The sequence below is a fragment of the Schistocerca piceifrons genome, chromosome 7 (genome assembly GCF_021461385.2).
Source record: "Schistocerca piceifrons isolate TAMUIC-IGC-003096 chromosome 7, iqSchPice1.1, whole genome shotgun sequence".
Taxonomy (NCBI): domain Eukaryota; kingdom Metazoa; phylum Arthropoda; class Insecta; order Orthoptera; family Acrididae; genus Schistocerca; species Schistocerca piceifrons.
Genome location: NC_060144.1, coordinates 511,281,929 through 511,295,635, shown reverse-complemented (window position 1 = coordinate 511,295,635; position 13,707 = coordinate 511,281,929). Strand labels below are relative to the sequence as shown.

General features: G+C 37.6%; 1 protein-coding gene across 1 annotated transcript in view; it reads left to right on the top strand.

Moving 5' to 3' along the window:
- Positions 1 to 13,395, top strand: part of LOC124805224 — a 49,995-nt gene extending 36,600 nt beyond the window's left edge. The window contains exon 4 of the mRNA XM_047265723.1: positions 12,442 to 13,395. Within this exon, the coding sequence (XP_047121679.1) occupies positions 12,442 to 12,492 (51 nt within the window). The 3' untranslated portion in view covers positions 12,493 to 13,395. The remainder of the gene's footprint in view (positions 1 to 12,441) is intronic.
- Positions 13,396 to 13,707: the final 312 nt, after the last annotated feature.

Genomic DNA, 13,707 nt, shown 5'->3' with positions numbered 1-13,707 from the left:
GACTTTCCACACTGGCACGGGATGTTGTAAATGCCTGGTTTACGTAGCCCCAGGTCGTCCTTCACACTCCATAGCATTGTCCCAATTTCGGAGGGTGGACAGAAGACACTCTTTATATCATATTTTGAATGAATTCTGCTGATCTTTGCAGAAATAGGTCCAGCATATGGTAGGTATGCCACCTTCCTCACCTCCTCTGGCTCCTCTTCTGTACACTATGATTGGCTGGTAATATGAAGTGCCCTTTGGATATCTGTGGAGATAGAACATCTACAGCTTGTGTTAAGCAGAAATGGATACTCCTCCACAGACATCCAAAGGGCACTTCGTACTACCAGCCAATGACAGGGTACAGAAGAGGAGCCAGAGGAGGCGAAGAAGGTGGCATACCTGCCATATGCTAGACCTATTTCTGCAAAGATCAGCAGAATTCTTTCAAAATATGTTATAAAGAGTATCTTCTGTCCACCCTCCAAAATTGGAACAATGCAAGGGAGCGTGAAGGATGGCCTGGTGCTATGTAAACCAGGCATTTCCAACATCCCGTGCCAGTGTGGAAAGTCACCATTGGCCAGACAACCAGGACGGTGGACGTCAGGTGCAAAGAACACCAGAGGCACACCAGACTCAGACAGGCAACAAAATCTGCCATAGCAGAGCACTGTCTGGACCTCGGCCACTCAATGGACTGCAACAACACCAAAATTGTGACACAGACGCCAAGATTTTGGGACAGTGTCATAAAGGAGTCCATCAAGATCACGATCACAGACAACCTAATAAACCGAGACAGCGGTTACCAGCTCAGCTCGACATGGAGTCCGGCTCTGGAGCTTATCAGGGCCCAATGAAGTGAACCAAGAAACTCCTCAAGAAGTAGTAAAACCGCAGGAGCAGCACCAGGCGGGCACGGACTGCGAACCCAGCTCCTGACGCAGGACAGGTCTCTGACAGCCGCCATGACCACAGATGATGGACGAGCCGAGCATGGACGACCATCGGAGCACCAGGGAAGTGCCAACACCTCAGGAACAGCACCAGGAGGGTGCGGACCGCGAAAGGTGCTCCCAACAAAGGATGGGCCTCAGAGAGCTGCCACAGATGGAGACCAAGTCAGGAGCAGACATCCGAGGGAGCACCGGGGAAGAGACAACACCTTACAAGCAGCGCCAGGTGGGCGCGGACCGCGAACAGAACGCCAAACGCGGGTCCGGCCCCAGATAGCTGCCACGACCACAGATGGTGGACAAGCCAGGCGCGGACGTCCGCAGGAGCACTAGGGAGGGGCCAAAACCTCAGGAGTAGCACCTGGCGGGCGTGGACCACGAACGGAATGCCCAACACAGGACAAGCCTCAGAGAGCTGCGACAGATGGCGACCAAGTTGGGCGCGGACGTCCGAGGGAGCACTGGGGAAGAGACAACACATTACAAGCAGTGCCAGGTGGGCGCGGACGACAAAGAGAGCACCCAGCGCCCTGTGGGTATTTTAATTCTATTTTCTAAAATAGGTGTAGTTAGGTTTGAACAGAAACTCATTTTTTTTTTTTTTTTTTTTTTTTTTTTTTTTTTTTTTTTTTCATTTTTACCATGGATTAGGGGTAGCATCTTTGACTAGTGATCGAAACGTACTGAGGCCCAGGTTTGAACAAAGTCACTGCTTATATTTTGAATAAAAATCATGAGCAGTGGCAACTGTAGACTTCTGTTATAAAAGGTCACCCCCGTTCTGTACAGCCAAGAAAGGCAGAAGAGAAGAATCAGCAGGATCAATGGCACGAGGACACAGAAGGCAATGGGAATGCATTAAGGACACACAGTGTTTATTATAATGTAACTAGCTCATTAGCTCAACAGAAAATTATCTTACTTTTGCAAAAATATAGATTATAGTATATCGCTGCTGATTTTTTTGGAACATCAACTAAAGACACATCAACTCATTTAACCAGTTAATTAGATATGCCACACTCAAGTCTGGCCAGAGCGGACAGAGATAATGATCATGTGTGCATTAAGTGTACCTGTTTGTGTGAAGGTGTTTGTGTCTTCCTTTCTTTTCTGAAAAAGACTGTGGCTGAAAGCTCAATGAGAACAGTCTTTTTTGTGATTGCCTGTAACTCAGTGTGCCCTCTTTATGGTAGTGGCAATCTATCCTTTTCATAAATGTGAAATGTGCTCATAAGAAAGTGCAATACTCAATACCGTGTATTGAAAAGTGTATTCGAAGCTGTGTATCGAGTAATTCATTAAAAGTCATTTATCATGTACTCCAAAATGAGATTCAGAACTGTTTCATTACATATCCATGACATATGTCCTGTAATTGCCAAAGTTTCTTGATGATATTCCATTGCCAAAAGATTTGTCCCCCATTTGAATCTCTGAGAGGGGACTGTCAAGTTGGAGGTGATCACATGAGCAAAAGATTGAAGAACCAACAATATAGTAATATTGTATGAGTTGGAGCATGGAATGTTAGAAGTCTGAATGTGGCAGGCAAGCTAGAAAATCAGAAAAGGAAAGAACAAATGCTCAGTCTAGATATAGTGGAAGTCAGTGAACTGAAGTGGAAAAAGGGGAAGAATATGTGGTCGATCGAATATAGAGTAGTATCAATAGCAGCAGAAAATGGTGTAACGGGAGTGGGATTTATTATGTAGCAAGAATGAACAACTCAATGACAGAATCAGAGTTAACAGCAAACAGTAATAGACGGCTTTACAGGCAGAAGATGAAGAGAGAGAGAAAGTATATGAGAATCTTAAATGTGTAGTTGACTGTGTAAAAGAATAAGAAAATTTAATAATCATGGGTGAGTGGAACATTGTAGTAAGGGAAGGGATAGAGGCCAGAATTATGGGTGAATAAGACCTCAGTAGCAGGAATGAGAGACCTAAATTACTAATTGAGTTCTGCAATAAATTACAATTAGTAATAATAAATAAATCACAAGAGGAGGATGTATATTTGGAAAAGGACTGAAGACATGGGAAGATTCCAGCTGAATTATGCCATGATCAGTCAGGGATTCTGAAACCAGATGTTAGATTGCGAGGCATACCAAATAGCAGATATAGACACAGACCCCAATTTAGTGATGAAGTGTAGATTGATGTTTAAGAAAATTGTCTGGAAGAATCAGTGTACAAAGAAGTGGGATACTGTTGTAATGAGTGATGATTGTATGTGTTTGAAGTTGCCTCGGGCTATAGATATTCCAACAATGAATACTGCAAAAGGTAGTTAAGTTAATGAGGAATGGACATCTCTGAAAATATCATTCACGGAAGTGGGACAGAGTGGGAAAAGGTGCAAGAAAGGTAAGTGAAGAACCAGAAGAAATTCTGTAATTGATTGAGGAAAGAAGGATATGCAAAAATGTTCAGGGAAAAAAAAGGAATACAACATGAGTCAGTTAGGAATGAAATAAATAGAAATTCCAGGGAAGCCACGACAAAACATCTGTAGAAAAAATGGGAAGAAATTGAAAAGGAAATAGTCATTGGGAAGATGTATTCAGCATACTGCAGGAGAGTTGAAACGAGCATCAGTAAAATTAAAACAAAGGTGTCAACATCAAGAACGCAAGAAGAATCCCACTATTAAACATGAAGGACATCAGCAGTGTCCCACCCATGTCCATGTGCCAGTACTTGCTGCATACATAAAAATTACAACATGTGAGCGTGTTTGAGTTTGATAAAAAAAGAACATGAGGTACAATAGCTGATGAATATGATGTATCTGATGTTCTACCTTAGCTGCTGTAAATATGACTCCCAATTATCAAATTGTGAATACACCCTATCTAAAATTTTATCACCGTAATGTGCAATACCTATGTAATAAGATTGATGAAATTAATCTACTGTTAACAAATGAACTTAAAGATATCTCAGTGTTACGCATTTCTGAGTACTTGCTTAACCTAGAATTAATCCAGAATACGGAAATAAACAAATTCAGTTTGGCTTCGTACTACTGCAGGAAAAACAGCAAGCAGGGTGGGGCAGCAATTTACGCAAAGGAAAATGTAGATTTTATTATGCTACCTAACTTAACTTGAACAAACGCTGAAAAGGATTATGAAATTGCAGCTACAAACATTATTCTGTTTAACCTGGTTATTGCTACAGTTTATTGATCGATATCTGGAAATTTTGAACTTTTCTTAAACGAAATGGAGTCATTGCTAAATAAAGTAAATGAAATGGATTGTGAGTTGATTATCTGTGGTGACTTCAATAGCGATTTCCTCACAAATAGTGGAAATAGAGAGACTCTTTTGAACCTTGCAACATCCTATAATATAAAGGCTGAAGTAAAAGCTGCTACCCAAGTAACAGAAACTTCCCAAACAGCTCTAGATCAATTTCTAGTCAAGAAGAATCTACACAACATTTCATTAAAAATTTTCAATGCAGATTTTAGTGATCATTTTGCTCAAATATTAAGCATAAAAGTAAAAGGCAGTATTATTAACAACATGTCTCTAAGAGCCTCGTAGAAGTTATAATCAGGATGACGTAAATTACTTCAGCAGCTCATTACAGAAAGAAAAATGTTCAGAAGTGTACAAAATGAACGATATAAATGAAAAATTCAACAACTTCATTGACAAAGTAACCCATTTCTTGCAAATTGCATTCCCACTGAAAACTGTAACCATACGGAGGAACCCTAGAACGAACAGCTGGATCACAAGAAGAATAAGGATTTCATTACAGAAGAAAAGACTGATTCATGAAATATGTAACCCCAAAAAATACTCCATAACATTAAAAAAAGTTATAAAAGCAGCAAAAATAATGCCTAATGATAAATACATTTATAATCCAGCTAATAAATGAAGGGCTTTGGGGAGTGTTTTAAAAAAGAATTTGGAGAATACACACAATCTTGCAAAAATATAACACTATCACACAAAAATAAAAAAAGTAACAAACCCTTAGAAGTAGCCAACACTTTCAACAATTTTTTCACAGGTGTTGCTGAAAATATGTTACAATCAAACTTACATAAGAGCACCCAGGCAAAAGAATATAAAATAAGTGCATGAAGAGGATCGATGTACATCAGTTCTGTTTCATTAGATGAAGTAGGTAAAGCAATGAACTGACTAAAAAGTTCCAACTCTTCAGCCATTTTAGTGTACTTGCAACAATATTAAAGAAAAGTGCATCAAACCTAATTGAAATACTCACACACTTATTTGACTGCTCACTTTCCCTGATGTATTGAAAACATCAAAGGTATTCCAGTATATAAAAAAGGTGAGAAAGATAATGTAAATAACTACAGACCCAATACAATTTCCTCCTGCAAGTCAAACATATCAGAAAAAGTTATGTATAACAAACTAATGAAATTTATAAATAAAAACAACATCATATGTAATGAACAACATGGATTCAGAAATAAGAGGTCAACAACAGCTGCTATTTATGAGTGCATCAATTCCATCCTAAACCTGATTGACAAAAAACAGGAATCAATAGGAGTATTTGTTGACTTGTCTAAAGCTTTTGATGTGGTGGATCATTAAATTCCGCTATCAAAGCTTGAAAGATATAGTATTCAATGTCTGTCCAGCAACTAGATCAGTTCCTGACTAATCGTAAGCAGACAGTGTGAATCAAACATACAAATATCGAAGGAAAAACTGTATCCAAACACTTCTCTGACTAAGCAAATTAAATGTGGTTTACCACATGGATCACTAATGGGACCCTTCTGTATGATCAAAACTTAAATGTTGATGCACATAAAACAATCATATTTGCAGATGACACCATAATTCTACTAAAAGGAGACAGTAATGAACAGTTACAGCAGTCAGTAAACATGATCACAAAACAATTTAGCAGATGGGCACAGAATAATCAGGTTGTAACAAACAGTAAAAAAGCGATTGCATTAAAATTCCACAATGCTCCTAACAATTGCAGTTTTATCCCATCGGTCTCTACAGATGACAGCTATTTGGTAATAGAATCGAAACCAAATTTTTGGGACTTTGGCTGCAGAGTAATGTAAAATGTGATAAGCATATTGAATATCTCAACACAGAACTGAGCAAAACATGTTACCTTCTTTGCTCACTAAAATCATGCTGTAGTGAGAAAACAGTAATGAATGCATATCATGCCTACTTTCATTCTCATCTTAGATATGGGGTCACTTTCTGGAGAAACTCTAAACCAGCTAATAGCAATTTTAAACTACAAAAAAGGGCATCAGAATTTTTTTTGGGTGCAAGTCTAGAGCCTCTTGTAAACCTCTGTTTAAGAAATCTGGTATTCCTCCATTACCATGTGTATACATTATGGAAACCATTTTATTCTTTAAAATAAATGTGAAAGGTAAGGACTGCAGACTGCAAAAAAACTGTGATATACATGATCACTTTAGCAGACAAAACAGAAACTTACATATAACTCAAATCAGTACAGCTCTGTTCCAGAAAGGTACTTTTCACTTGGAAGTTAAGCTTTATAACAAACTTCCTGAAAACATAAAAGTTATTACTGAGGTCAGTACTTTTGGAAAATCTCTAAAGTCATATTTACAGCATCACTGCATTCACTCCATTGAAGAATATTTAAATTTATGAAAAGTGTTATATAAATACATATGTATAAAGTGTATTATTTGAACCTTAAATAAGTATGCCTAGAAATGACTTCAGCTGTATACGTATAACTTAAATTGTCCAATGTCTTATGCATAAACTGATGAAGGAAACAATTCAGAGTGACGGAGCCATCCGTGAATATTGATCACCTGTGCAGCAATAACTATTTAGCGTGGTTAATTTGTGTTTGTTCACTGATACATTGTGAGGCATGGGATGCCATAGAACCTGGATTTGGAGCACATTATGACCAGTTGGATGTGGAGAAAAATGAGGGAGCCCTTTTCCATCATTGTACTGCTGGTTGAAGATCATTACTTAGAGATGATTGACACTCTTAAACTAACAAAGGAAGCATGGGAGGAACTGGAAAAAATACATTGCAATAATGGCCTACTTTATACTATACACAAGATGACAGACTTAGTAAATATGAAAAAAATAGATGATATGACTGTGGACGACTGTGTAATGAAGATACTGGCTGCCAATAGATTTGTGAAGCAAGGGGATTGTACTTTTGATGACAAAACAGTTGCAGGCTTCACGCTTCTAGGACAGTGTCTGTAGAAATATGAAGGCCTCATTAGAAGTTTAGAAAGAGATGAAAACAGACTGACCACATACCTTGTCATCAACAGACTAGAATTAGAAGACAAACACCTGGAATCAGATTTGAAGTCTATTAAGAACCAAGAAGAAGCCAAAGCATACACAGCATAAGGTGGAGGTCGTAAACAACACAAATTTGGCCAGAGACACTATAAATATCATAAACAAAACCAAGGAGGTGAGAAGAATGCAGCCAGCAGAAACAGACTATGTTTCTCCTGTGGTGAAGCAAATCACATTACCAAGGAGTGCCCACATTTCCATGAAAAACAAGGAGTGGGTGCACCAAGCGAGCAGAAGGGGCCCAAGTTATCGGCATACAGGGCAAGTGGGTGCAGGCTCAACAATGCTACAAATTATCCAGACAGTGAAGACTCAAGTGAAAATGCAAAGAAAGATGATGAAACAGTGGCTATGATGGTGATCAAAACTGGAGGAGGTGCTGATGGAAATGTGAGTTCTGGATTCAGGAGCATCATATCATATGAATATCATATGACTAGTCACCAGGAGATACTACAGGCTGATAGGAAAGTTACTACAGTGAGTGGCAAGGGAAATGTCATGAAAGCAGAAAAGTTATGTGGGGGTAAATCAATCCGACTAACAGAAGTGCTTCTGGTGAAAGAACTAGATGGGAGCTCGTTCTCTGTTAAACAAATGGACAAAAAGGGAGTGTGCATTATATTCAAAAACAGTGATGTTAATGTGTCTTTTTGTGAGAAGGAAGCATTGAGGGGAAGATCATCAGGCATTGATGTCTACTTAGTGTACTGCGAATATTACAAAGTGAATAACAATACAGTTATGCCCCAAAACAACAAAACACATCAACCAGTGGAAAATGATACAGCAGCCAGACAGGCATAAATTTTACAGTGCCAAAGACTTGGACACAAGGAAAGCTTTACCCGAAGTATGTGGAGGCACTAAGTGTAAAGAAAACTGTGAAGTGTGTGGAAGGAAAAATGAAAAGACAGTTTTTCTAACCAAGCCAAACTGCTACTAAAAATGTTCTAGAAGTGGTACATAGTGTTGTGAGCTATATTACACAGACTTCCTTAGGTGGAGCACATTACTATGCTACTTGCCTGAATGTTCACTCAGGATATTTGGTAGTGAAGGTGATATGTTTGACTCATTTGTGGAGTTTAAGGAACATGCAAACTGTGAGACAGGGAAAATTTCAAAATCTCCTGTTGGGCAATGGAACTGAGTACATCAACAACAAATTTGAACAGTTGTTCAAGGAGGAGGACATACTACACCGGAAAAGCAGTTTCCTCTTCCTTATCCAATTGGTAAACAAATCGTCCAAATCAGACTCTTATATTCATTGCAAGGTGTCTACTATTCCAAGATGGTTTGGCCAACACCTTTTGGGGAGAACCTCTGATGTTGGGCCACTACATCTGAAATAGATGCCCAACAAAATCCCTTGGTGGAAAAATCCCATATGAAATCTGGAAACAGAAAGAACTTATTAAAGAAGATTTGAAAACGCTCAGTGTTTGGCTGCAGAGCCTGAAGAAGCAGATCGACATCTGACGAGCTTGGGGAAAGGGAGATGATGCGGTTGGGTCAACAGCTGTTTGAGGAGATGGGAGCCAATTCAGGGTTGGAAAAGGAGATGGATACAATACTGAAGGCAGTGTAGTTACCAGCAGTGGAGTTAGAGATGTGTGTGAGGAGTGCAGTACCATGTTGGAAAGTCAAATTTTTAGTGCAAACAGTGAAGTAGGGTTGTGACGGTCTTCACATCTTGTGAAGCCGAAAATGAATGTTTCGTGTGTCTTTGCATGTTTTACTACCATGTGTCAAGTGAATCCATCCACTCCAACATCAGTAGAAGAGTCTTTTACCCTCAGTTCATAGGGACAAGTGGTGTACAGGCATGGAATCGGAGATGAGTAGCCGAAAACACTACAATACATGGTAACTTGTTGACAGATCAAAAGCTGATCATATTATAGGAAGTAAGAGGGTGTTTACTACAAAGAGAAACAGAGAAGATGAGAATACTAAATTTAAAGCAATTTAAAGCTGTGTTATAGCCAGATATTTGGAATAGATTAATGGGAAAGCTACAGCCATTATGAGATGAAGTAGCTTGAGGATTCTAATAGCAGCCGCAGTACTTAGGGGATTGAAAATCAAAAACTTTGATGTAGAAACTGCTTATCTTAATAGCCCCACAAGTGGCACTGGTTTCATGGAGCAACCAAAATTGTTTGGTGTGGGAAATAAAGTGTGTTTATTGAATAAGAGTTTGTATGGGCTTCAACAAGCAGGTAAGGATTGGAATGATTTTTTTCTGCTCTGTGATGAAAAAGTTAGGGTTGGGACAATGTGAAAACAATCATTGTGTATATTCTTCTCTAATTATTTGATCATTGGGATTCATATTGATAATGTTGTTGTAATAAATGAGGAAGAGAGGATTGAAAAATTCAAGAATGTTTTCAAAAATCTCATATTGGCATGAAATAAATGGATAACTTGTTTATTTTTGTACTCAGGATTGAGCAGAATCAAGGGTAGGTGAAATGAAATGAAACTAGATGCATCTAGTGGATGCTGAGAGAGTTTAAAATGTATGACTGAAAAGGCATAGCTACACCATGTAGTGACAACTATTTTGGCGAAGGTGGGAATGACAAGCCATTTGACCAAAAATTGTACCAAAAGGTAGTGGATTGTTTGTTGTATATATCCACATGAACTCGACCTAATATTGCCTTTATTGTAGGAAAATAGAGTCAGTTCAGCTCTAAATCAAGTGTTTCTCATTGGGCCAGGGAAGAAAGGGTGTTTTGTTACTTGCAGCCAAATAAAGATTTGAGCTTATGTTTCAATGCCATTGTTCTGATCGTAATGCATTCAGTGATGCTGACTGGGCAAATGACCCAGCTTATAGTAAATCTGTAACAGGGTACACAATTTTGTTAGCTGGAGCAGCAATCAGCTGGAAGAGTAAAAGGCAGTCTGTTGTAGTCACCTCCACAATAGAAGCTGAATACATTGCAGAGTTCGAGACATGAAGGAGGTGGAATGGTTTGTACATTTCTCTAAATGAGATCAAGTGTTCTGAATTTGTTAGACTACCCTGCAGGTCAATGCTGACAACACAGGTGCCATTGAGATTATTGAGAAAAAGGGTGTATCAGAAAAAACCAAACAATTCAGAGTTCACTATCGTAAAGTCAGGCACAGTGTCTTGAATGGTTTTCTTAATTAAACTGATGATAATGCTGCAGACATTTTAACTAAAGTTCTTAGCGATATTAAAAAAGAGTTTCAGAGACATGTTAGGATTAAAATAAGTATTATTTCATGTTGGACTACCTGACTGTCAAATTTTGTCTCATTTGTGTTCTTATGTTTAATAATGTACTTTTGCAATGATAAACTGATAAGTTTTCTACCAAGGGGAAGTGTTGTAATTAGGTTTACATAATGCGGTGACCATCATTCAAATTCAGCGCCGTTTCCAGAGCTCTTGGAAGCCAATACTTTGTAGCATATGCTTCTGTTCTCTGTATGTACTTCCTTGGTGCTATTCGAGTGGAGTGCAAAAAACATCTCTGCAAGAGAAGAATGTAGTGTGACAGTAGTGCCATGCTGTCTGCATATTGTGTTCTTGTGTTTTCTGTAATACATTTATCAATAGTGATGATGTGTGTATTTTAATTCAACCGCCCACCCATCTCCATGTGTCAATACTCGCTGCACAGGTAAAATTTACAACATTTTTCCTTTTTGTAGTTGTTGTGCAATGGATGTGAGGTCTTAAAGGTTTTCCACAACTGCCTTAGCTATCTTGTCTGGTGACTGTTTGTACTTCTTCTAACTTATTTTGTTCTTGTACGTTTCCTTGACTGCTGGCTTCACTTAATGGAACTCTCATTTGTGATGATATCCTCTGGGAGAGGTATTTGACACAAATGTTTGGCAGTGTCTTAATCCAACCTAACATTCCTTTTACAAATTGGTTCTTCAAAAACTGCTGGTGTGTGTTATCTAAGTAAAAGTAGATATTTGTAAGAAATATTGTGGATCTGTTTTGTGACTCAAATTTCTTCAACTGTTGATGTCTCTCAAAAATATTGATGGATGCCTAAAAGGCAGCGAACTTCATGGTATTCTTTTATCCACTGTCTCATGATCAGATGGACTTAGGAACATAGGGACTGTAACTGAATTCAATGTGTCTCAAAAATATTGATGGATGCCTAAAAGGTGGTGAACTCTGTGGCAATCTTTTATCCATTGTCTCATGATCAGATGGACCTTAGGAACATAGGGACTGTAACTGAACTCTTGGCTGAGTGTGAAACAGCTTCTTAGTAACCTGATTGAAGCTACACCAGTGTCAGTATTTTGTAGCACTCAGTGTCATGTAGCTACCACAGTTGTGTGCCACATTCAAGAACAGGGTTATCTTAATATAGTAATCACTGTTATTCTATGGACACAACACACATGAATTGCAGAACTAAACTACCTCCTGAACAGAGGGCAGTAGAGTTTATAACGTATTAACCCAACAATTGACATGTTAACATGAAGCTTCCAGAAACTTCTGGAAGTATTTAATATTAAATCACAAATACTGACAAGAGCTGGGACCTAGAAGTCACTAGTCAGTAACTCTGCTACTCCATCCCAGATGATGCAGTCTGCCACAATATATTATAAGGAAAAAAGCTTAAGGTGTATCATAGACAAATACAGCACTATTTCCTTTACATTTTTTTACATACATGAACAACGCCTACTAACATTGACTGCAAATAGTACAAAATACATTGCACTGATTTAAAAAAAAAATGTAAATGATGAAACTGTTGCCATAATTTGCACTAAGAATGTGCAATATAATTTTAAAACTGATTTATTCCATATCATATCAAGAGGTTACTCTTATGATCACAGAATATTCAGCTAATTAACGTATTTGATCTCAGTACTTAATTGAAAAATCATACAATAACTTTTCGATGATCCAAGAGGTTTTATTATTTTCTTTGGTGGTTGAGTTGGCCGAAGTGTGCCAGATGGTATTTAGTTTGTTTTACTGTCACAGGTTTTGTTTGAGGCTGTATTTTTAAATTCCAGAAAGAAAGAGTTAAATTTATTTGCTAGTGATTCCTGTTACTCAGTTTATATAATTACCTCTAAATACTTTTTCAGGACAGTAACATTTGGTTTGCTGATGAAGACCACAATGAAGATTTAAATTAGGGTGATACAGCAGAGATATAAATTGCAAACTGCTCTCTGTAAGACATAATGACATCTGACAAATTTAAAAAAGTGTTTATTTCAGATAAGTATCTTGCTGAATTATATTACTTTAATGGTGACTGAGAATATGAAAGAAACAGTGAAAATAGATTGTAGGAAATTAAGCTTTCTGATGTTCAATTTGAAGTCATGAGCAAGAATTAGCGTACACTGAGTGGAAGCTGAAGTAGCTTTAGTTGGAAACTCCAACTTTTTTTTGTCACATTTCTTCAAGAAGCTTGGAAAAAGATTTCTGTAACAAGCTAAAGCCATCAAATCCTAATCTGTGCATCATGCTGATTGGTTATGACTTCATGTTTGACGTAAACAATTGCTTACAGTTCTTATACCAGTTTGTACTGATTAGGGTACAGTCTTCTTCAGTGAAGCGTGTTTATAAAAGTTTTACTGATTTCCTTGTAAGACAGAGAGAGTATATAGAGTATAGTCACAGTAAACAGCCAGAGTAAAATCCGTATAAAATATGATTAAATAGTTGACATATGTGCTTTATTAAATGGGTAATTTTGTGGAAGCATATTAATGCAGAATAAATAAAGTCAAAAATATGTTGCCTTAGAATAGGTATTTTATGGCTGTACAAGAACTGCCAGATTTGCAAACAGAACATGGTCAGTTTGCTATAACATACAGTAAAGGCACAAATGAAGGCAGGAAATCAATAATTTTCCTGGAACACAAAAATTATTGTTCTACCGAGACAAGAAATATTGCACTATAAAATGACTTTATCTGTCATTACGTAATATGTCATATGAATGAAAGCTTTAGCTTCCTCACCAAAAGTACCATAGTTAGATACTTGCAAAAAGCATTGCTATATTTATTTCGAGTTTTTCAGTCAAGACAGTCTTACTGAATACAAAATGAAACTAGGTTTTTATCTGTAAAATAAAAATAACTAGGTTTTATAAATGGATAGTGTGGTGTTTTATCCCAAACCAGTTTTATGAAAATTGCTGTTTTACAAGAATATCAATTAAAAAAAAGATCTTAATGTATTCACTATGTACAAAATATTTCATTATTCAACTGTGAGATTTGTAGTTGTCTTCTGTAAACCAAAGATTAATTGAAAATATCTGTGTGTTTCAATCAAATGAGAGTGTTAAAATAGTTGTAATATAGTTGTTGAAATAAAAGTGTGAAGCA